General features: G+C 44.6%; 1 protein-coding gene across 5 annotated transcripts in view; it reads left to right on the top strand.

Moving 5' to 3' along the window:
* Positions 1 to 22,862, top strand: part of aatkb (apoptosis-associated tyrosine kinase b) — a 451,450-nt gene that overhangs the window by 311,051 nt on the left and 117,537 nt on the right. For all 5 annotated transcript variants that reach the window (XR_015073152.1, XM_085963822.1, XM_085963821.1 and 2 more), the window contains one exon: positions 18,163 to 18,296. Coding sequence is in view for 4 of the 5 variants with exons in the window: in XM_085963822.1 (XP_085819948.1) it covers positions 18,163 to 18,296 (134 nt within the window). In the remaining variant the exon portion in view is untranslated. The remainder of the gene's footprint in view (positions 1 to 18,162; positions 18,297 to 22,862) is intronic.

Here is a 22,862-nt window from a genome sequence, read left to right as displayed (position 1 = left end):
AAAATAACAACAGAAAATGCTGGAAAAACTCAGCAGGTCAGGCAACATCCGTGGACAGAAATTTGAGTTGACGTTTCGGGTCGAACCCTTCTTCAAAACTGGAAAGAAAAGATAGATCGGAGGCAGGGCTGCGATCGGACAAAAGAATAAAAGAAACAAAAGAAGTAAAAAAGAGACAATAAAAGGCGTTAGAAGCTAGATGAGATGGTAATAGGCTGAGATTGGGTGTAAAGTGTACTGGCAGGGCAAGGGATAGCTGCCAGGTGTGAGAGCGAAACAAAAGGAAAGGGGGGGGGGGAAAGGAGTGGAAAAATTACAAGAAAAAATGAAATAGGGGCCGAGGTTATGATCTGAAATTGTTGAACTCGATATTGAGTCCGGAAGGCTGCAGAGTGCCTAATCGGAAGATGAGGTGCTGTTCCTCGAGTTTACGTTGAGCTTCCGTGGAACAATACAAGAGGCCAAGGATGGTGAGGTCCGAGTGGGAATGGAGCGGTGAATTAAAATGACAGGCGACCGGAAGCTTGGGGTCACCCTTACGGACTGAACGGAGGTGTTCCGCAAAGCGGTCACCCAATCTGCGTTTGGTCTCCCTAATGTAGAGGAGACCACATCGTGAGCAGCGAATACAGTATACTAGATTGCGAGAAGTACAAGTAAATCGCTGTTTCACCTGGAAGGGGTGTTTGGGGCCCTGGACAGTGGGAAGTATAGGGGCAGGTGTTACATCTCCTCCGCTTGCACGGGAAGGTGCCAGGCGAAGGGGAAGGGCTGTTTGGGGTGATAGAGGAGTGGACTAGGGTGTCTCGGAGGGAGCGGTCCCTGCGGAATGCTGAAAGGGGAGGGGAGGGGAAGATTAGACCCAAATGGGTAGTGAAAGATTTTACGTAGACACAAATGGAAATTGTGCTGTTGGCACTCAGATTCCGTGGTTAGCTTGTGCGCATAGCACCACAGGTCAGACTGGTGGGAATGGAAAATTGCATCTACATAAAATTTAAAGGAAACGGGAACAATTAAAGGTGAATAGCAGAATAGGGGGGACAGAAATTCTGAAAGCCTAAAGCATCGCAGCCCATTGCCAGGTTGAAGGGGAAGTGGAGGAAGAAGAAGCAGCAGGCAGAAATGAAAGGAAAGGGAGCCCAAGGTGCGGGCAAGTAGCGGAGCAAACCCGGCTGCTAACCCTCCTGTTTGAATGTTGGGTGATTTGGGGCGGTGTCAGCACCACATCACAACAGCGACTATGTAATGTATGTAATGTATATATACCTTAAGGGAGAGAACTACTTTTTACAGCTCCTGTATACTGTAGTACCGGCAGTGACCACACCTGTCTATAAACCCTGAGTAGTGATCTGTACAGTTAGTTCTAGAGTAACCCTCATTCAGTAAACACCTGTTGAATCGTTCCCTGCAGTCTGTTGTCTGATTATTGAAGGACACAACATTAAGATACACGGACATAACAGACTACACTTCCAAAAGTACTTCATTGGCTGTAAAGCGCTTTGGGACGTCCGGTGGTTGTGAAAGACGCTATAGAAATGCAAGTCTTTTTTCTTTTCTTTTAGCACTCGGGCACAGTGGTGGCCTTAAGACCCACCTCGCTGCACTTCTGGTGGTAGAGTGGGAACGCCTGGAATTTCAGCCCCTTTTTTGCCATTAAACTAACTTTTGGTAGCAACAAGTAGATCATGAAAGTCACATCAGTAAAACGATGAGCGTGATAAATTAATTTGCCCCCTATCAGACAGGCTCGGTTATTCTGCAAATGCAATTAAATCAGAATAAGCATGCAAATACATCAACAAAATGAAAACTGTAGGACACCAGAGAATACTGTACTTCCATTACATGGGAGTGATTAACTCCACAGATATGTCTTGTAGAGTAACTTATGCATCTCATTACATTTTCATAAATGATTAAATCTATTTGTGGCAGCAACAGTGAGAAATTCAGAAGCTAAATACTTTGAAATTGCAGCTTGTGACTTGAAAGTTAATACCCCAGACTGTATTGGTGCAGTTTTTAGTTTGGTACAAACAGAACCATGTGGCAATAATATATCATTCCCTCTCCATTAATGGAAGCGTGTAATGTGCGGAATTTAAGTACACAAGTGACTTTTGTCATAATTTTGTTACAGCTCCTGCATCACCCATTCCACGTGGCGTGGTGCACAAGTGGCATATTGTCCCTGTTTCCCAATCTCCCACAGTGCTGCAGACGGGGAGTTAAGACCAAGTGTCGTCTCTGGCTGAAGCGAGAGGTTAAGAGGGGTGGGGTGGGGTCATTAGAGCAGGGTGCTCCGACGTAATTCAGTCCCCATGTTAAAGCCATGCATTCGGTTCTTAATTCCACATTGTCATTATAAATGTCTATGGCCACTAGAAACTGCTGACGTGAGCCTGTCACGCTGTAATGACACCCTCCTGCCATTGAGGGCACTGCAGCGCTTCCGCTGAGGGAGTACGGGGGGGGGGTGCCATGACAGCATGACAAACATGCAGAGGCAATTTCCATTATAGATGTGGACACACCTATTTATAATGGGAAAGGTTGACAGGAAGTGCACACAGGTGTAGGATTTTTAATATATTACTAGTAGTAGGTCTCCCGTGACAATGCACACACACTAAATCAAGGCCACGTGTAGTCTTCAGGTGAGCAGACTGGGGGAATAACTGGACCGGGGTGCCCGCAGATGTCATTGAGCCCCCATTTTAACACCATAGGGATAGATTTTCCCCTTTAATGCCTGGGTTGGAGAGAAGAGAGGAAAATTGGGCGGGGAGGATGGTGTGCCGGTTACAGAACTCACCTCATCTTCCTTCCGTTAATTTAAACGGGAGGAAAATCCGGTGGGTTCTGTGAGGGAAGGACGCAGCTCCCTGCCAGATTTTCCTGCCTGTGAGCACAGGTGATGCTTAACCCCCAGCCAATAAAGATGAATATCTAGCCCATACATTCGGTCCTTATTTTTATATTTCCACTATAGGTTCCTGTGCGTCCACATTTATAACAGAAACTGCCCATGTACATAGAATTTACAGCGCAGAAACAGGTCATTCAGCCCAACTGGTCCATGCCGCTGCTTATGCTCCACACAAGCCTCCTCCCACCCCTCCTTCATCTCACCCCATCAACATCTCCTTTTATACCTTTCTCCCTCATGCACTTATCTAGCCTCCCCTTAAATACATCTATGCTAGTCGCCTCAACCACTCCCTGTGGTAACGAGTTCCACATTCTCACCACTCTCTGAGTAAAGAAGTTTCTCCAGAATTCCTTATTGGATTTATTAGTGACTATCTTATATTTACAACCCCAGAAAGTCATCACACTGTATGTATAGCCTCCTACAAGTGGGATAAGTTGACAGGAAGTGCACAGAGTGTTGATACATTATAGATTTGTGGCGCTCACAGGCGCCCAATCTCAATGTGTTAGCAACACCCAACGATAAGCATGCATTATGCTTTAATCATTCAATTAATTTAGGGGCACTTTGCAACTGTGGAGAAAGACCAGCCTTTTCCTGACTGAGCCCACACTGGCAGTAATGGATTGTTCATGTTGTGTGCTGGATGTGGTGATCTAGGTGGGGTTAGTATATACAGTGCACAGCAAAAATTACATATATATCCCTTTCCAATCAGACATCGCTGGAGCCCTGTGCACAGGAGAAGTGTTTAAGCAGCAGTCTCGTGAGTCCAGGGTGCCTCTCCCCCGACAGGCTACACTGAGCCTCTGGACGAGATTTCCATCCCATACTGTTCTGCTAGTGGGACCCAGATGTCTACCACAAGCAACTGGCAAATATTGCAAGGTTTAAAATCTGTTGGTAGCATTCTCGCCTCTGAGTCAGAAGGTTGTGGGTTCAAGTCCCACTCCAGAGACCTAGCACAAAACCTAGGCTGCCACCCCAATGTAGTGCTGCACTTCCGAAGGTGCCGTCTTTTGAATGAGAAGTTAAACCGAGTCCCCATCTTCCCTTTCAGGTAAGATGTAAAAGATCCCATGCACTATTTCGAAGAAGAGCAGGAGAGTCCTGGCCACTATTTATCCCTCAACCAGGACCTTAAAAAAACCCACAGATTATTTGGTCATTATCACATTGCTATTTGTGGGAGCTTGCTGTGTGCAAATTGGCTGCCGGATTTCCTACATTACAACAGTGACTACACTTCAAAAGTATTTCATTGGCTGCAAAGCGTCCTGAGGTTGTGAAAGGCGCTATATAAATGCAAGTCTTTGAGGGGAAAATTGGGTCGTGCCCCCTTTGGGCGCTAACTTCGGTTTAGCGCCCCGAAGATATTAGCACCCCTGTGCCCAAAGTTCACTGGTAGCGCCCCAAGAGGGAGGCGGGGTGTTACTAGAAGCAGCCCGACTCCCTCTTGGGGACGCTGCGAGTGAATATCACGCACTACGCGCCGCGGTACTGCAGGCCCTCATCTCCTTATTAAAGGGGAGGGGACTTGCGCAGCGCGACCCGGAGCCCTGCTGGGCCAGCAGGGATCGGAGTGCCGTCAAAAGAGCCCGACACTCAAGAGGAGTGCCGGGCTCACGGAGCGCAGCCGGCACCCCGCGGGGGACTGCACAGAAGGCCGGGGACAGCAATGGGGGTAGGTGCTGGCAGACGGCCAGCAACAAAAATGGCCGCCCGGCACCTCCCCTTTAATTTGCGCCGCCCCAGCCACAGGTAAGCCCCCCTGACCCTGTCGGGCATAGCGTCCGGCGGTAAGTCAGGGGGCGCTACCGAAGATCGCAGCCGGGGCGCTGCGCACGGCAATGACGTCATCGCCAGGGGCGCAGCGCCGCGGGGGGCGCTAACGGTTACTGCCGCCGCTAACCTCACGCTGAATTTCGCGGGAGATGTTGGCGGCGCCACGCCCAGGCGCTGGTTGCTTTGCACCCTGTGAGCGCCCTCTTAGGGAGGCGCAAATCAACCAAATTTTCCCCCGTTTCTATCTTTGTAACATGGGCTTATGGCCAGCAGTGAAACTAGCTACTGCGGTAAAAATGTTAATTTACCACTGGCTTGTATGTCCTTAATGCCGGCCTTTTGGAAAATTCAACTCACTGTTTTGTTTTGATGTAGTTGTGCGATCACCCACGTCATCAAGCATGAAAACAATTTGCTGTATTTTGTTTCAAGTTGAACAGCACAACACTAGCATTGCCTTACTTAGCTGATAGCCTAGCGAGAGCAGAGAACCCCATGCCAATCAGTAATATTGTAACTGGATACAATTTATTGATTGCAGAATTGGTTAATCAAATATTGCCATCATTCTCACAAGGCTATAAAGAGTTCTTTCACTTGTCATTATCCCATTACAGCCAAGCATAATCGAAAGTTATTTCCCCCTGTATCACTGTGCCTCCTGTACAAATCTCATTGACAGTGCGTGCAATTCAGTGGAAGACATCAGGCGTTTCACGATCTGAGACCGTTGCAACTGTTGTGTTACTGTAAAGGGAATCCTCTTGATTACAATATTGTGCTCCAAAGAGATTGTTATAAAAAGCGTATGCAAATTCTTACGCTCAATTTTACACACTATGCAGTCACTTGAAAAATATCATGATGGGCCTTAAAAGCAGCACCATTTCCTTGTGAAACGAATGTTCAGGGTCTTTTGTAGAAAGTGTCAAGCAGAACAATCCTCAGCTAGCCTGGATTATATTTATTAAGCAACATATGTTTGTGTCACAGCGGATCCATCTGACAGGATTGTGTGCTGGATTCCTTATTTAAAACCACTTATTCCCATTTTTTTTTCTTACCGGCAAGTTAGCATCATGTATCTCGCTCTTTCTCTACACCAATAGCAACAACAACTTGCATTTATATAGCGCGTTTAACGCAGTAAAAACACCCTACGGCGCTGCACAGAAGCGTGATCAGCCTGAATTTGACACCGAGCCACCTGGAGCTGTTAGAATAGGTGAGGGTAGGTTTTAAAGGAGGAGAGCGAGGTGGAGAGATTTATGGAGGGAATATGATCTAGACGAGGGAACTAGATGTAATATCTCCAAGTTTGCAGATGACACAAAGCCAGGTGGGTGAGTGTGCTGTGAGAAGGATGCAGAAAAACTCCAGTATGATTTGAACAGGTTGGGTGATTGGGCAGATGCAGTATAATGTGGATAAATGTGAGGTTATCCACTTCGGTGGCAAAAAAAGGAAGACAGATTATTATCTGAACAGCAAAAGATTGGGAAAAGGGGAAGTGCAACGAGGCCTGGGTGTCCTTGTGCACCAGTCGCTGAAGGTAAGCAGGCAGGTGCAGCAGGCGGTTAAGAAGGCAACTGGTATGTTGGCCTTCATAGCGAGAGGATTCGAGTACAGGAGCAAGGATGTCTTGCTGCAGTTGTACAGGGCCTTGGTGAGACCACACCTTGAGTGTTGTGTGCAGTTTTGGTCGCCTTATCTGAGGAAGGATGTTCTTGCCATGGAGAGAGTGCAGCGAAGATTCACCAGACTGATAACCTGGGATGGCAGGAATGACATATGAGGAGAGATTGGGTCGATTAGGCTTATATTCGCTAGAGTGTAGAAGAATGAGAGGGGATCTCATTGAAACTTATAAAATTCTAACAGGACTAGACAGACTAGATGCAGGAAGGATGTTCCTGATGGCGGGGGAGTCCAGAACCAGGGGTCACAGTATAAGGATAAGGGGTAAGCCATTTAGGACAAAGATGAGGAGGAATTTCTTCACCCAGAGAATGGTGAACCTGTGGAATTCTCTACCACAGAAGGCAGTTGAGGCCAATTCATTAAATATATTCAAGAAGGAGTTGGATATAATTCTTAAGGCTAAAGGGATCAAGGGATATGGGGAGAAAGCAGGGGCAGGGTACTGAATTTGGATGATCAACCATGATCTTATTAAATGGCGGAACAGGCTCGAGGGTCCGAATGGCCTACTCCTGCTCCTATCTTCTATGTATCTATGTAATTCCGGAGCTTGGGGCCGAGACGGCTGAAGGCACGGCCGCCAGTGGTGGAGCAATGGAAATCACCAGCTCGGTGTAATGGTGTAAGTTGCGGCTCTCTCCATTCCTGTTGCTGCAATCAACTGGCAGCAAGCGCGGTTGAAACAGGCCATGTCGGAGTATTTCAGTTTCCCCCCTCTGATGTACACTCTGCTTTTACCTGGTGCTCCACTTACAGTATCAATCCTGAAAAAAAAGGACTGTACGTACAGCAGTACAGCTACAGCATCTGGTCACGAAAACAGTTTAAAATTATCAGCACTTTCTGTACGCTGCGCCATTTGGTTTGTATCTCGTCGCTTGGAGCTGGGCTGTAGTGGTTTGGAACTACTACTGAGCATGGCTGTCATTATTCCAGACAATGGGCAGTCAGTGGCTTGTGCGGTGTTGCAGCACTGCCGTGGGGACATTGCCAGCGAAATCGATTGAGGCAGTAAATGTGTGGATGAATCTGGTCTGTGCACGCCAGTGGCTTGTGCGAATCAGCAGTCCTCTGTTCTTTATTGGCGCATCTCATTCAGATTCAGTGGGATGTGCCAATAGAAAGACAGCTTGATGCTGCTGGGAATCGAGCCTCAGCTCTTGCATGGTCCTCTGATGCAGTCAGGTAAGAAGATATTTACAACACGTGGGCAAATTAAATTATAAAACTAAAACTAACTAAAAAGTCAGTTTGACTGGGGTTTTTTTTCTCTCTCCAAAACCTGTGGAAAAAAATGGATATTTCATGTCGCAGGAAAATTGTGTTTCATAATCAGCGAAAGGTTCTGTTTTTTTTGTTGATATTTCCCTTTGAGGAATTAATCAGGCAGACCAGATGGCCCTAGATTTGATCACTGGTCTATGGCGAGTGAGCTGATTTAAGCTGCTACCACAATTGGCCTTATCTTCTCTGGGCTAAGGAGAGGAAATATCAACCAGAGTTCCCACTCCTGATCAGCATCCCGCGTACGAGTGGATCTTGGACGCAATCCAGGATCTGGCCCAGCTATGATGCTCTTTACGGTCAACTATTGCTGAGGCTCACACAGGGACAGTGGCCACTTGAACAAGTAGGGGGAAAAAACCAATCGTAGATCATCTACAGACATTTGACCAATCAGGACACACACACACAAGATGATGTGAGGGCTGTTATCAAATGCTCTCAGTAAATTTCAGCACCTTTTCTTGTGGGGGAGGGGGGTCAAATATAACGAGAAGTTGTTGCAAATGCCACACAAATGTACTGCTGCAGGAAACAGGAGGTGGAGCCCAGGCGCTTCCCCACGGGAAGGAAGGTTCTACTGGCAAAGGCCTTCATTTTTCCTGTAAAGCAAACAGGCTATTTTTCATTGACCTCGGATCAATGAAGTCACTTGACACCTACACAAATAAACTGGGGAGATAGCGGCGGAATTAATGACCTACTTCCCATTTTGACCACGGTAGTCCATCATGATAAAAAGGCATTGGGAAAAAAAATCCCTCATCAGTGCATCATTTGTTTTGCTTAGTGTATTTCAAAGTCTTATTCTTGCCTGGAGTTGTATTCTCAGCAGAGCAGAGCTTCGACTGTTTGTGTTTTCATGCAAAAGAATGAGAGGAGCTATTTACAACAAAATGTTGTTTTTCTTTCCTTAATTTTGCCACATGGCCAGATATTCTTTCTCCTCATCTGCTGTTGGTATTCAACAAATCTGAGTCATTAGTGGCTACAAGAGCAGGCCAGAGGCTAGGTATTCTGCGGCGAGTGTCTCACCTCCTGACTCCCCAAAACCTTTCCACCATCCACAAGGCACAAGTAAGGAGTGTGATGGAATACTCTCCACTTGCCTGGATGAGTGCAGCTCCAACAACACTCAAGAAGCTCGACACCATCCAGGACAAAGCAGCCCGCTTGATTGGCACCCCATCCACCACCTTAAACATTCACTCCCTCCACCACCGGCGTACCGTGGCTACAGTGTGTACCATCTACAAGATGCACTGCAGCAATTCGCCAAAGCTTCTTCGGCAGCACCTCCCAAACCTTCGACCTCTTCCACCTAGAAGGACAAGGGCAACAGGTAATGGGAACACCACCACCTCCAAGTTACACACCATCCTGACTTGGAAGTATATCGCCATTCCTTCATCGTCGCTGGGTCAAAATCCTGGAACTCCCTCCCTAACAGCACTGTGGGAGTACCTTCACCACACACGCCGTTCCTTCCATCGGCAGGACACTGGCCAAAACCCAGGGATTTCTGGGGACACCAACGTTCTGGAAGTCCCACCTCTGCACGAGATGCTTGCCACCTCTCGATCAGAATCTCTCAGAAGGACTGGAAACCTGGTGGAAATGGGTTCTGCCCCAAATCCCTGCCCCCTCCTCCACCGGCACAAGTTTTACTAACTCCACACTGAAAACAGGCTGCAATTTCTCGTCTATGTATTTGCAATGCAGTTAGATACCACATTGTTAAGTTTCTAGAACAGACTCTTTCTGTGCTACAAACACCAGTAGCATTGGTGAGAAGAGTTGAGCTTTTTTAAAATTAGTTCCTGGGATGTGGGCGTCGCTGGCAAGGCCAGCATTTATTGCCCATCCCTAATTGCCCTTGAGAAGGTGGTGGTGAGCCGCCTTCTTGAAACACTGCAGCCCCTGTGGTGAAGGTACTCCCACAGTGCTATTAGGGAGGGAGTTCCAGGATTTTGACCCAGTGACGATGAGGGAACGGCGATATACTTCCAAGTCAGGATGGTGTGTAACTTGGAGGGGGACTTGGAGGTGGTGGTGTTCCCATGCGCCTGCTGCCCTTGTCCTTCTAGGTAGTAGAGGGTACAGGTTTGGGAGCCAGTTAAATGTCTAAATGACTGCTGCAAAACCAGCTTAAATGTGTAGCTTTTTTTTAAAATTCATTGATGGGATGTGGGCGTCGCTGGCTAGGCCTGCATTTAGTGCCCATCCCTAATTGCCCTTGAGAAGATGGTGGTGAGCCGCCTTCTTGAACCGCTGCAGTCCATATGGTGTAGGTACACCCACAATGCTGTTAGGAAGGGAGTTCCAGGATTTTGGCCCAGCGACAGTGAAGGAACAGCGATACAGGTCCAAGTCAGGATGGTGTGTGGCTTGGAGGGGAACTTGTAGGTGGTGATGTTCCCATGCGTCTGCTGCCCTTGTCCTTCTAAGTGGTAGAGGTCGCGGGTTTGGAGGTGCTGTTGAAGGAGCTTTGGCGAGTTGCTGCAGTGCATCTTGTAGATGGTACACACTGCAGCCACAGTGCGCCGGTGGTGGAGGGAGTGAATGTTTAAGGTGGTGGATGGGGTGCCAATCAAGCGGGCTGCTTTGTCCTGGATGGTGTCGAGCTTCTTGAGTGTTGTTGGAGCTGCACTCATCCAGGCAAGTGGAGAGTATTCCATCACACTCCTTACTTGTGCCTTGTGGATGGTGGAAAGGTTTTGGGGAGTCAGGAGGTGAGACACTCGCCGCAGAATACCCAGCCTCTGGCCTGCTCTTGTAGCCACAGTATTTATATGGCTGGTCCAGTTCAGTTTCTGATCAATGGTAACCCCCAGGTTGTTGATAGTGGGGGATTCAGCGATGGTAATGCCATTGAATGTCAAGGGGAGATGGTTAGAGTTGGTCATTGCCTGGCACTTGTGTGGTGCGAATGTTACTTGCCACTTGTCAGCCCAAGTCTGAATGTTGTCCAGGTCTTGCTGCATATGGACACGGACTGCGTCAGTATCTGACGAGTCTCGAATGGTGCTGAACAGTGTGCAATCATCAGCGAACATCCCCACTTCTGACCTTATGATGGAGGGAAGGTCATTGATGAAATAGCTGAAGATGGCTGGGCCTAGGACACTGCCCTGAGGAACTCCTGCAGTGATGTCATGTGATTGAGATGAATGACCTCCAACAACCACAGCCAACTTCCTTTGTGCTAGGTATGATTCCAACCAATGGAGAGTTTGCCCCTTGATTCCCATTGACTTCAGTTTTGCTAGGGCTCCTTGATGCCACACTCGATCAAATGCTGCCTTGATGTCAAGGGCAGCCACTCTCACCTCACCTCTTGAGTTCAGCTCTTTTGTCCATGTTTGGACCAAGGCTGTAATGAGGTCAGGAGCTGAGTGGCCCTGGCGGAACCCAAACTGGGCGTCAGTTAGCAGGTTATTGCTGAGTAAGTGCCGCTTGATAGCACTGTCGACGACACCTTCCATCACTTTGCTGATGATTGAGAGTAGACTGATGGGACGGTAATTGGCCGGGTCGGATTTGTCCTTTTTGTAGACAGGACATACTTGGGCAATTTTCCACATTGCCGGGTAGATGCCAGTGTTGTAGCTGTACTGGAACAGCTTGGCTAGGGGCACAGCTAGTTCTGGAGCACAAGTCTTCAGTACTATTGCCGGAATGCTGTCAGGGCCCATAGCCTTTGCAGTATCCAGTGTCTTCAGCCGTTTCTTGACATCACGTGGAGTGAATTGAATGGGCTGAAGACTGGCATCTGTGATGCTGGGGACCTCAGGAGGAGGCCAAGATGGATCATCCACTCGGCACTTCTGGCTGAAGATAGTTGCAAATGCTTCAGCCTTGTCTTTTGCACTCACGTGCTGGGCTCCACCATCATTGAGGATGGGGATATTTTTGGAGCCTCCTCCTCCTGTTAACTGTTTAATTGTCCACCACCACTCACGACTGGATGTGGCAGGACTGCAGAGCTTTGATTTGATCCGATGGTTGTGAGATCGCTTAGCTCTGTCTATCGCATGTGGCTTCAAAAAAAATTCTTCTGCTGATCCAATACTGTACCGTACCAATAAAGAACTCCGTTTCAAAGCTGCCTTCTTAGCTTATAACTTATATCTGTGTGTACGGCAAAGGGCAAATCCATGGTTCAGTGCATACAGACGAGTTTATAACCAGGCGCTTGATTTCTCATTTTTATTTTTTCATGGCTATATCCCTATCATCAGTCCAGTGGATGTTTTATATTGATAAAATAATAAATCAGTCGGCAGCTAGACTGGCAGGATTCCAAATCCTATATCCAAGATCCCTTTTTTATTCTTTTAATGGGAATTGCTGGAGTGAAAATATCCAGGAACTGCAGCGCCCTCCTGTAACTAACGGCCTTGTTAGTTTCATCATCCAAAGGCTGACATTTAAAGTTTAACAGGTTGAATGAATCTGAATTAAAGTTTGTCAAGTTTAAAACCTTGAGACTGAATCGAATAATGAAGCTGGGTGAGGGGTAATGCTGCTGTCCAGGGAGAACCTGACCACTTTACCTCTCTCTCCTCCTTTACATAAGAACATAAGACGTAGGAGCAGGAGTAGGTCATTCAGCCCCTCAAGCCTGCTCCGCCAGTCAATAAGATCATGGCTGATCTGATCTTGGCCTCAACTCCACTTCCCTGCCCGCTCCCCATAACCCTTGTCTCCCTTATCATTCAAAAATCTGTCTATCTCCGCCTTAAATATATTCACTGACTCCGTCTCCACAGCTCTCTGGGGAAGAGAATTCCAAAGATTCACGACCCTCTGAGAGAAGAAATTCCTCCTCATTTCCATTTTAAATGGGTGCCCCCTTCTTCTGAAACTATGCCCCCTAGTTCTAGATTCCCTCACGAGGTGAAACATCCTCTCTGCATCTACCCTGGCAAGCCCCTTCAGAATCTTATATGTTTCAATAAGATCCCCTCTCATTCTTCTAAACTCCAATGAGTATAGGCCCAACCTGCTCAACCTTTCTTCATAAGACAACCCTTCCATCTCCGGAATCAACCTCGTGAACCTTCTCTGAACTGCCTCCAATGCAAGTATATCCCTACTTAAATAATGAGACCAAAACTAAGTACAGTACTCCAGGTGTGGTCTCACCAACGCCCTGTATAGTTGTAACAGGACTTCCCTACTTTTATACTCCATTCCCTTTGCAATAAAGGTCAGCACTCCATTTGCCTTCCTAATTACTTGCTGTACTTTAAGACACTCTTTAAAACCTCACCTGCCCTAATATCATCTTATGTGACTCGATGTCAAATTCCGTCTGATATCGCTCCTGTGAAGCGCCTCGGGTCGTTTTACGACATTACAGTCGCTATATAAATGCAAGTTTTTGTTGTTGAAAGGGTAGAGTTAACTTTGAACAAGCTGAGGTTTTAGCCAGAACACTCGGGATTACAAACTTTTCACAGATTTGGTGTAGGTCACTGGAACACCTTGACGAGTTTATACAAGCAAATAGGAAAAGCGCAAATGATGGGCAAATGTAATTACCCTCAATTAAAGTGGGATGATGATGGATTCCTTCAAGACCAGGGGATGATAAATGGGTGAAGCAAGTTTCCAACTGCTTCTTGATGCAGCAAGTTAAAGGGAGCAAGCCAGTGGGGATGGTAGCACCGCCTGTTGGAGCTCCAGTGCGCTGCATCCGAGTGGGAGAGCATGGGTTTGACATGAATCTTGTCATTCATGTGGAAATAATACTGGGCGGCCTGCTGATGGTGCTGTCCAGGGAGAGTATAAATACTCGGGCATGGGCCCAGCTTGCTCAGGGACATTCTTTAACAGGAACTAGTGAAGGACACAACTAGAGCTCCATGTTGAAAAACAGTTGATTAAAGCTTTGTTTAATGCTTAGACCAAGTGCCTAGTAGTTTTCTTACGTCAGGGTTTGTCCCTCAATTTCCTGCACTCTCAATCTTAACCCTGTTACTGGCTAAACAGAGGCGGGCTTCTTTACCCCAGGGTGGGAAGAAATACCAGAAGCAGAGTGATCTGGGCCCATTACAGAATAGAATAGTACAGCACAGAAGGAGGCCATTCGGCCCATCGGGTCTGTGCCGGCTCTTTTGAAGAGCAAACGATGTGTTGCTACAGACGCATTCTCTAAGAGGTCTGTCTGTGCAATGAAGGGGCACTTTTGAACAGCCATTCTGTAGTCCATTCCCTGCTGGCTTCTGAACAAATACGAACACCGCCCCGTGTTATTTTGTTGCCTAAATTCGCAAACGATACAAGTATCATACCTTAAAGATAGGCCCCGCTGGGAGCCGAATGCAGGATCTCCTGTTTACTAGACTGGCGCATTGACCAACTAAGCTGTGGAGCCAATTCTTGTACATCACCAAACGGGCAGCTGTGGAGCATCATTTGCAGAGGGGTCTGGGCAGCAGATCTGGGGCTTATACTGTCCGCTAGAGAAGGTGCATGATGGGGGAAGACTGAAAGAGCGAAGAAACCGAGCAAGAGAGGAGAAGAAGAGTATTTATTGGCTAAGTATTCGTGCTTAAGCTGAGATGATGGAACATTTTGAGGCTGGGGGAACATCTGACTACCAGAGATAAGATAATCCTTAGATTTTATAGAATAACCGGTGCAAGAGATACAAAAAGTGCTGAAATTATTCTGGATTGCCCTAAGAGAGAAAAATTAGGGAGAAAAAATACCAGAAGGGAACAAAAAATTATGAAGGAGCATGGAATGAGGTTCGTGTGGAGCATAAACACCGATATGGACCTGTTGGGCCACATGACCTGTTTCTGTGCTGTAAATACTTTGTAATGCTTTGTAAAACATAGAGTTACTGAAGAGTTTGCAAAACTAAAAAGATGTGATGGTCAATCCAGATCCAGTGACAAGTTGAGGCAGGCTAAATTGCCGGCACGGGCTCGACGGGCCGAATGGCCTCCTTCTGTGCTGTAACGATGCTGTGATTCATATTGGGTGAGGATTAGTAGCTATGTGATCATGTGCTCATATCAGGGCTGTAACGAAAATGGAATTATAAGTTTCAAAGCTGTGGCCATCATTTTGCTTCAAGATGGTAGATTACTGCTGACGTGGAATTGGTGTACAGAACAGGGACCTGGGAGTGCTTGTTACTGGCACCGGGTGACAGAAAATGGGGCAAATGTTCCATTCCCAACACTGATGAACATAAAATTCACCCAAAAAAGAAAGAAAATCTTGATTTTTTTTTAGTAATTTAAGATAATTAGAGGCTTTAGTTGTACCCGTACTGCATGAATGTGTTGTTTTGTTACCTCCTTTGCATCATATTAGGCAATATATAATGGTCATAAATCTAGAGTGTGGTGATGAGATACTGGCCCAGAAATTCGGGTCGGGGGCTTCCCGCGGGTGCAAGCCCCCGACCTGCACTTACCTAGCGCGCCGGCCGTTGAGCTGTGGGCCCGCGTGGGATTCCGATCCTGGGCCTCCTCCAACTGCCGGCGCGCAGTGCTTGCGTATCCCAGGGGCGCAGTTAGTTCGGTGCGTCCCCTGGGATCACGTGGGCCATGGAGAGCCAATGGTAGCAGGGAATGCTTCATTCATAAGTTTGACAGGAAGAACTATAAATACTATAAGCCCCAAAACATCACTAAAACTTCAAATAATTTTTAAAAATAAAAATCACCTTTTTAAAATAACTATAAATTACATGAAATAACTATTTTAAACAATAATTTAAATTTTTGAAAAAATTAATTACATTTTCTAACGGGGCTAAAAATAAACTTACCTTTCTTTAAAGTATTTAAAAATAATAAACCTGTGGAAAAAATGTTTTAATTTTAATTAATTCACCACTTACCTTGTTAAAAGCAGGCCTTGCGCCTGCTTTTTAAAAGTGTAACTGCTGGAGACTTACCCTCCCGGAGAAACCTGCAAAAAAAACGTAAGTTCAATACGCACGCGCTGCCTCTCCGGTGTACGCATTCCACCTCTCAACCCCTTCTTTCAGGGGAACGGAAGTGCCGATTTCCCGCGCATGCGCAGTGCATGCACAAAACCGGCACTTTCGTTGGGCCTACGCGTGAGTACCCCGTGCGTACTCACCCATTGGGACCCGAATTTCTGGGCCATTACCCCCATGTAAACAAATACTTGTATCTGTCTAAACATCTTCTTAGATCATATTCTTGAGGCCATTGGCCATAGTGCTGAGATTATCTCCACATCTGACCACTATTTAAAAACAAGGGTTATTATTTCATTTTATTTGGGTGGATTTCATGCTCATCAAGGAGAAAAATGCTTGGAAATGGGGGACTCGTCCCATGTTTGTCATCCAATGTCATCGTAAACCATTCCACGAGGTAGAAAGAGCTTCTGTTTAGTATCTCACCAGAAGACTGGGCCAAATAGGTTGGATTCACAGCCTTCTGAAGTCTGGACTGGGTCAGTCTCAATCCATTTCCCTGATGGATGAGACATTGTAACACAAAACTGTCCACAATTTAATGCACTAGCAGTGCCATTCAGATATCATAATGGGGAAATAGAAAGACTAACATTGGCCTGATTGGGGTACTGTTCTGAAGTTGCAGTTAAGGCAGATTGTCAGGGCAAGCATAGAAGAAGCTTTACTCTCAACCTGCCCACCCTGGACCTGATCTTGGAATGCCCGAGGCTTACACTGGGTGCCAAAAGTGGAAATGTGTTTCATTGTCCTGTCCTGTCCCTTACTGTGATGAGCATACATTTCTCCAACAATAGAGAACCTCTTCTCTATCAACAATATATAATTTTGACATCAAATTGATAGTTATTACACCACAGGTCTAACTTAAAGGGGAAAAATAAAATGCTTGCAAGTCACAGACAGTACACTGAATATGTTGTGCACTTCAAATGTATTTAAATTAGTGTCACACAACTACATATTTGTCGTCTGTAAGTATTCATATAGCTAGTTTGAAATGAATGATCACATGTTACTTAAGTGTGAAATGAAAGTAAGCAAGTTATTTATTGTATATGACCCAATATTTGAAGAGATCTAAACCTGGATGGTGAAGCCATTCCTTCAATTACATTATACTTTATTATTTTACAATTGTTTCTTTTATTCCTCCAGTCAGGCCACTTTTCTTGTTTACTCTGGCTACCCGTGTTTATTGCTGAAAGTTAACATGCAGGTACAGCAAGCAATTAGGAAAGCAAATGGTTATGTTGGCCTTTATTACAAGAGGATTTGAGTATAAGATGTCTTACTGGAATTATATAGGGCCCTGGTGAGACCACACCTGGAGTATTGTGTACAGTTTTGGTCTCCTTACCTAAGGAAGGATATACTTGCCATAGAGGGAGTGCAACGAAGGTTCACCAGACTGATTCCTGGGATGGGGGGATTGTCCTATGAGGAGAGATTGAGTAGACTAGGCCTATATTCTCTGGAGTTTAGAAGAATGAGAGGTGATCTCATTGAAACATACAAAATTCCTACAGGGCTTGACAGGGTAGATGCAGGGAGGATGTTTCCCCTGGCTGGGGAGTCTAGGACCAGGGGTCACAGTTACAGAATAAGGGGGTCGGTCATTTACGGCTGAGATGAGGAGAAATTTCTTCACTCAATCTTTGGAATTCGCTACCCCAGAGTGCTGTGGAGGCTCAGTCATTGAGTATATTCAAGGCAGAGATCGATAGATTTTTGAATATTAAGGGAATGAAAGGATATGGGGATAGTGCAGGAAAGTGAAGATGAGGAAGAAGATCAGCCATGATCTTATTGAATGGCGGAGCAGGCTTGAAGGGCCAAATGGCCACCTCCTGCTCCTATTTCTTATGTTCTTATGTTGCTGTTAATAGTTATGGATGAATGTTTTGGACTCAGTTGCCATGTAAAGTCAACCATCATTCCCATTTAAGTAATGGAACAGTACTTGCTGCTGGGTTGGCTTCACAGAGGCGATATGTATCCTTGATTACATCACTTACTTCTACATCATAGCAGACAAAAACCTGCCCTGGCTACGTAGATGGTCTAAATAAATAAGCACAATGTGCTCTGATGGTAGGAATAAGAAATAGTTGGGAATTCATCACTGTAATTCAATGAAGAAGGGAATATTATAACAAAAACTCAATGCTAGCGACAATTAATTTAACTTTGAAATAGTTCCACGGTATATCTGGTAATAAAATACATTATTTGGGTGTGAAAGTTTTAACTGAGAAAACTTTCTAAACGGGGCAAAAAGAGGGTCAGTCGTGATTTCCATCAAGCGTAACAATTTTCGTGTGTATTGTAGAATGTTCTTGGAAAAAGTAGTTTATGAAGTGGGATCTTATTTGTTCAAGAATTTCATAAGAGCTTTCTGTAAAACATTTTCAACTGTTGATAAATCTGACAAGTTTACTAAAATTCGTTCTCTAAATTTTTATTTTTCCAGATGGGACGCCCATTAGTGAACTCACGTGGTCCTCCTCGCTTGCTGTGGTAGCAGTGTCCTTCTCTGGTCTCTTTACCTTCATCTTCCTCATGCTTGCCTGCCTCTGCTGCAAGAAAGGAGACATTGGGTTTAAGGTAAGAGCCGCAGAAGGAAATTGGATAGATTGATTGCTGTTTTCATCGGTTCCCTGTTTAACTTCTGTTGTACATTCAAGCAGAGCTGATAAAGATCAGTACACTCTGTGGTCCTGAAACCGATTTCAGTACACTCGGAAATGTTGTTCCTTTGGGCAAAGTGAAACTGTGCCAAAAGAATTTGATGATGGCTCTAACTGATACTTTTAATTTTCAAGCTTGTTATGATGTGAAGAACTGAGGAGTGTTTACAGGTACAGATATACTGAGGAGTGTTTACAGGTACAGATATACTGAGGAGTGTTTACAGGTACAGATATACTGAGGAGTGTTTACAGGTACAGATATACTGAGGAGTGTTCACAGGTACAGATATACTGAGGTGTGTTTACAGGTACAGATATACTGAGGAGTGTTTACAGGTACAGATATACTGAGGAGTGTTTACAGGTACAGATATACTGAGGAGTGTTTACAGGTACAGATATACTGAGGAGTGTTTACAGGTACAGATATACTGAGGAGTGTTTACAGGTACAGATATACTGAGGAGTGTTTACAGGTACAGATATACTGAGGAGTGTTTACAGGTACAGATATACTGAGGAGTGTTCACAGGTACAGATATACTGAGGTGTGTTTACAGGTACAGATATACTGAGGAGTGTTTACAGGTACAGATATACTGAGGAGTGTTTACAGGTACAGATATACTGAGGAGTGTTTACAGGTACAGATATACTGAGGAGTGTTTACAGGTACAGATATACTGAGGAGTGTTTACAGGTACAGATATACTGAGGAGTGTTTACAGGTACAGATATACTGAGGTGTGTTTACAGGTACAGATATACTGAGGAGTGTTTACAGGTACAGATATACTGAGGAGTGTTTACAGGTACAGATATACTGAGGAGTGTTTACAGGTACAGATATACTGAGGAGTGTTTACAGGTACAGATATACTGAGGAGTGTTTACAGGTACAGATATACTGAGGTGTGTTTACAGGTACAGATATACTGAGGAGTGTTTACAGGTACAGATATACTGAGGAGTGTTTACAGGTACAGATATACTGAGGAGTGTTTACAGGTACAGATATACTGAGGAGTGTTTACAGGTACAGATATACTGAGGAGTGTTTACAGGTACCGATATACTGAGGAGTGTTTACAGGTACAGATATACTGAGGAGTGTTTACAGGTACAGATATACTGAGGAGTGTTTATAGGTACAGATATACTGAGGAGTGTTTACAGGTACAGATATACTGAGGAGTGTTTACAGGTACAGATATACTGAGGAGTGTTTACAGGTACCGATATACTGAGGAGTGTTTACAGGTACAGATATACTGAGGAGTGTTTACAGGTACAGATATACTGAGGAGTGTTTACAGGTACAGATATACTGAGGAGTGTTTACAGGTACAGATATACTGAGGAGTGTTTACAGGTACCGATATACTGAGGAGTGTTTACAGGTACAGATATACTGAGGAGTGTTTACAGGTACAGATATACTGAGGAGTGTTTACAGGTACAGATATACTGAGGAGTGTTTACAGGTACAGATATACTGAGGAGTGTTTACAGGTACAGATATACTGAGGAGTGTTTACAGGTACAGATATACTGAGGAGTGTTTACAGGTACAGATATACTGAGGTGTGTTTACAGGTACAGATATACTGAGGAGTGTTTACAGGTACAGATATACTGAGGAGTGTTTACAGGTACAGATATACTGAGGAGTGTTTACAGGTACAGATATACTGAGGAGTGTTTACAGGTACAGATATACTGAGGAGTGTTTACAGGTACCGATATACTGAGGAGTGTTTACAGGTACAGATATACTGAGGAGTGTTTACAGGTACAGATATACTGAGGAGTGTTTACAGGTACAGATATACTGAGGTGTGTTTACAGGTACAGATATACTGAGGAGTGTTTACAGGTACAGATATACTGAGGTGTGTTTACAGGTACAGATATACTGAGGAGTGTTTACAGGTCCAGATATACTGAGGAGTGTTTACAGGTACAGATATACTGAGGAGTGTTTACAGGTACCGATATACTGAGGAGTGTTTACAGGTACAGATATACTGAGGAGTGTTTACAGGTACAGATATACTGAGGAGTGTTTACAGGTACAGATATACTGAGGAGTGTTTACAGGTACAGATATACTGAGGAGTGTTTACAGGTACAGATATACTGAGGAGTGTTTACAGGTACAGATATACTGAGGAGTGTTTACAGGTACAGATATACTGAGGAGTGTTTATAGGTACAGATATACTGAGGAGTGTTTACAGGTACAGATATACTGAGGAGTGTTTACAGGTACAGATATACTGAGGAGTGTTTACAGGTACAGATATACTGAGGAGTGTTTACAGGTACAGATATACTGAGGACTGTTTACAGGTACCGATATACTGAGTGTTTACAGGTACAGATATAGAGGAGTGTTTACAGGTACAGATATACTGAGGTGTGTTTACAGGTACAGATATACTGAGGAGTGTTTACAGGTACAGATATACTGAGGAGTGTTTACAGGTACAGATATACTGAGGTGTGTTTACAGGTACAGATATACTGAGGAGTGTTTACAGGTACAGATATACTGAGGAGTGTTTACAGGTACAGATATACTGAGGAGTGTTTACAGGTACAGATATACTGAGGAGTGTTTATAGGTACAGGTATACTGAGGAGTGTTTACAGGTACAGATATACTGAGGAGTGTTTACAGGTACAGATATACTGAGGAGTGTTTACAGGTACAGATATACTGAGGAGTGTTTATAGGTACAGGTATACTGAGGAGTGTTTACAGGTACAGATATACTGAGGAGTGTTTACAGGTACAGATATACTGAGGAGTGTTTATAGGTACAGATATATTGAGGAGTGTTTACAGGTACAGATATACTGAGGAGTGTTTACAGGTACAGATATACTGAGGAGTGTTTATAGGTACAGATATACTGAGGAGTGTTTATAGGTACAGATATACTGAGGAGTGTTTACAGGTACCGATATACTGAGGAGTGTTTACAGGTACCGATATACTGAGGAGTGTTTACAGGTACAGATATACTGAGGAGTGTTTACAGGTACAGGTATACTGAGGAGTGTTTATAGGTACAGATATACTGAGGAGTGTTTACAGGTACAGATATACTGAGGAGTGTTTATAGGTACAGATATACTGAGGAGTGTTTACAGGTACAGATATACTGAGGAGTGTTTATAGGTACAGATATACTGAGGAGTGTTTACAGGTACAGATATACTGAGGAGTGTTTATAGGTACAGATATACTGAGGAGTGTTTACAGGTACAGATATACTGAGGAGTGTTTATAGGTACAGATATACTGAGGAGTGTTTACAGGTACAGATATACTGAGGAGTGTTTATAGGTACAGATATACTGAGGAGTGTTTACAGGTACAGATATACTGAGGAGTGTTTATAGGTACAGATATACTGAGGAGTGTTTATAGATACAGATAAACTGAGGAGTGTTTACAGGTACAGATATACTGAGGAGTGTTTACAGGTACAGATATACTGAGGAGTGTTTATAGGTACCGATATACTGAGGAGTGTTTATAGATACAGATATACTGAGGAGTGTTTATAGATACAGATATACTGAGGAGTGTTTACAGGTACAGATATACTGAGGAGTGTTTACAGGTACAGATATACTGAGGAGTGTTTACAGGTACAGATATACTGAGGAGTGTTTATAGATACAGATATACTGAGGAGTGTTTACAGGTACAGATATACTGAGGAGTGTTTACAGGTACAGATATACTGAGGAGTGTTTACAGGTACAGATATACTGAGGAGTGTTTACAGGTACAGATATACTGAGGAGTGTTTACAGGTACAGATATACTGAGGAGTGTTTACAGGTACAGATATACTGAGGAGTGTTTACAGGTACAGATATACTGAGGAGTGTTTACAGGTACAGATATACTGAGGAGTGTTTACAGGTACAGATATACTGAGGAGTGTTTACAGGTACAGATATACTGAGGAGTGTTTACAGGTACAGATATACTGAGGAGTGTTTACAGGTACCGATATACTGAGGAGTGTTTATAGATACAGATATACTGAGGAGTGTTTATAGATACAGATATACTGAGGAGTGTTTACAGGTACAGATATACTGAGGAGTGTTTACAGGTACAGATATACTGAGGAGTGTTTACAGGTACAGATATACTGAGGAGTGTTTACAGGTACAGATATACTGAGGAGTGTTTGCAGGTACAGATATACTGAGGAGTGTTTACAGGTACAGATATACTGAGGAGTGTTTATAGGTACAGATATACTGAGGAGTGTTTACAGGTACAGATATACTGAGGAGTGTTTACAGGTACCGATATACTGAGGAGTGTTTACAGGTACAGATATACTGAGGAGTGTTTACAGGTACAGGTATACTGAGGAGTGTTTATAGGTACAGATATACTGAGGAGTGTTTACAGGTACAGATATACTGAGGAGTGTTTATAGGTACA

This window comes from Somniosus microcephalus, chromosome 21, assembly GCF_052327205.1.
Source record: "Somniosus microcephalus isolate GS21.2 chromosome 21, FLI_Smic_1.0, whole genome shotgun sequence".
In the NCBI taxonomy this organism is placed as follows: Eukaryota; Metazoa; Chordata; class Chondrichthyes; order Squaliformes; family Somniosidae; genus Somniosus; species Somniosus microcephalus.
The sequence above is the reverse complement of the archived record's forward strand: the minus strand, read 5'-3'. Positions and strand labels throughout refer to the sequence as shown.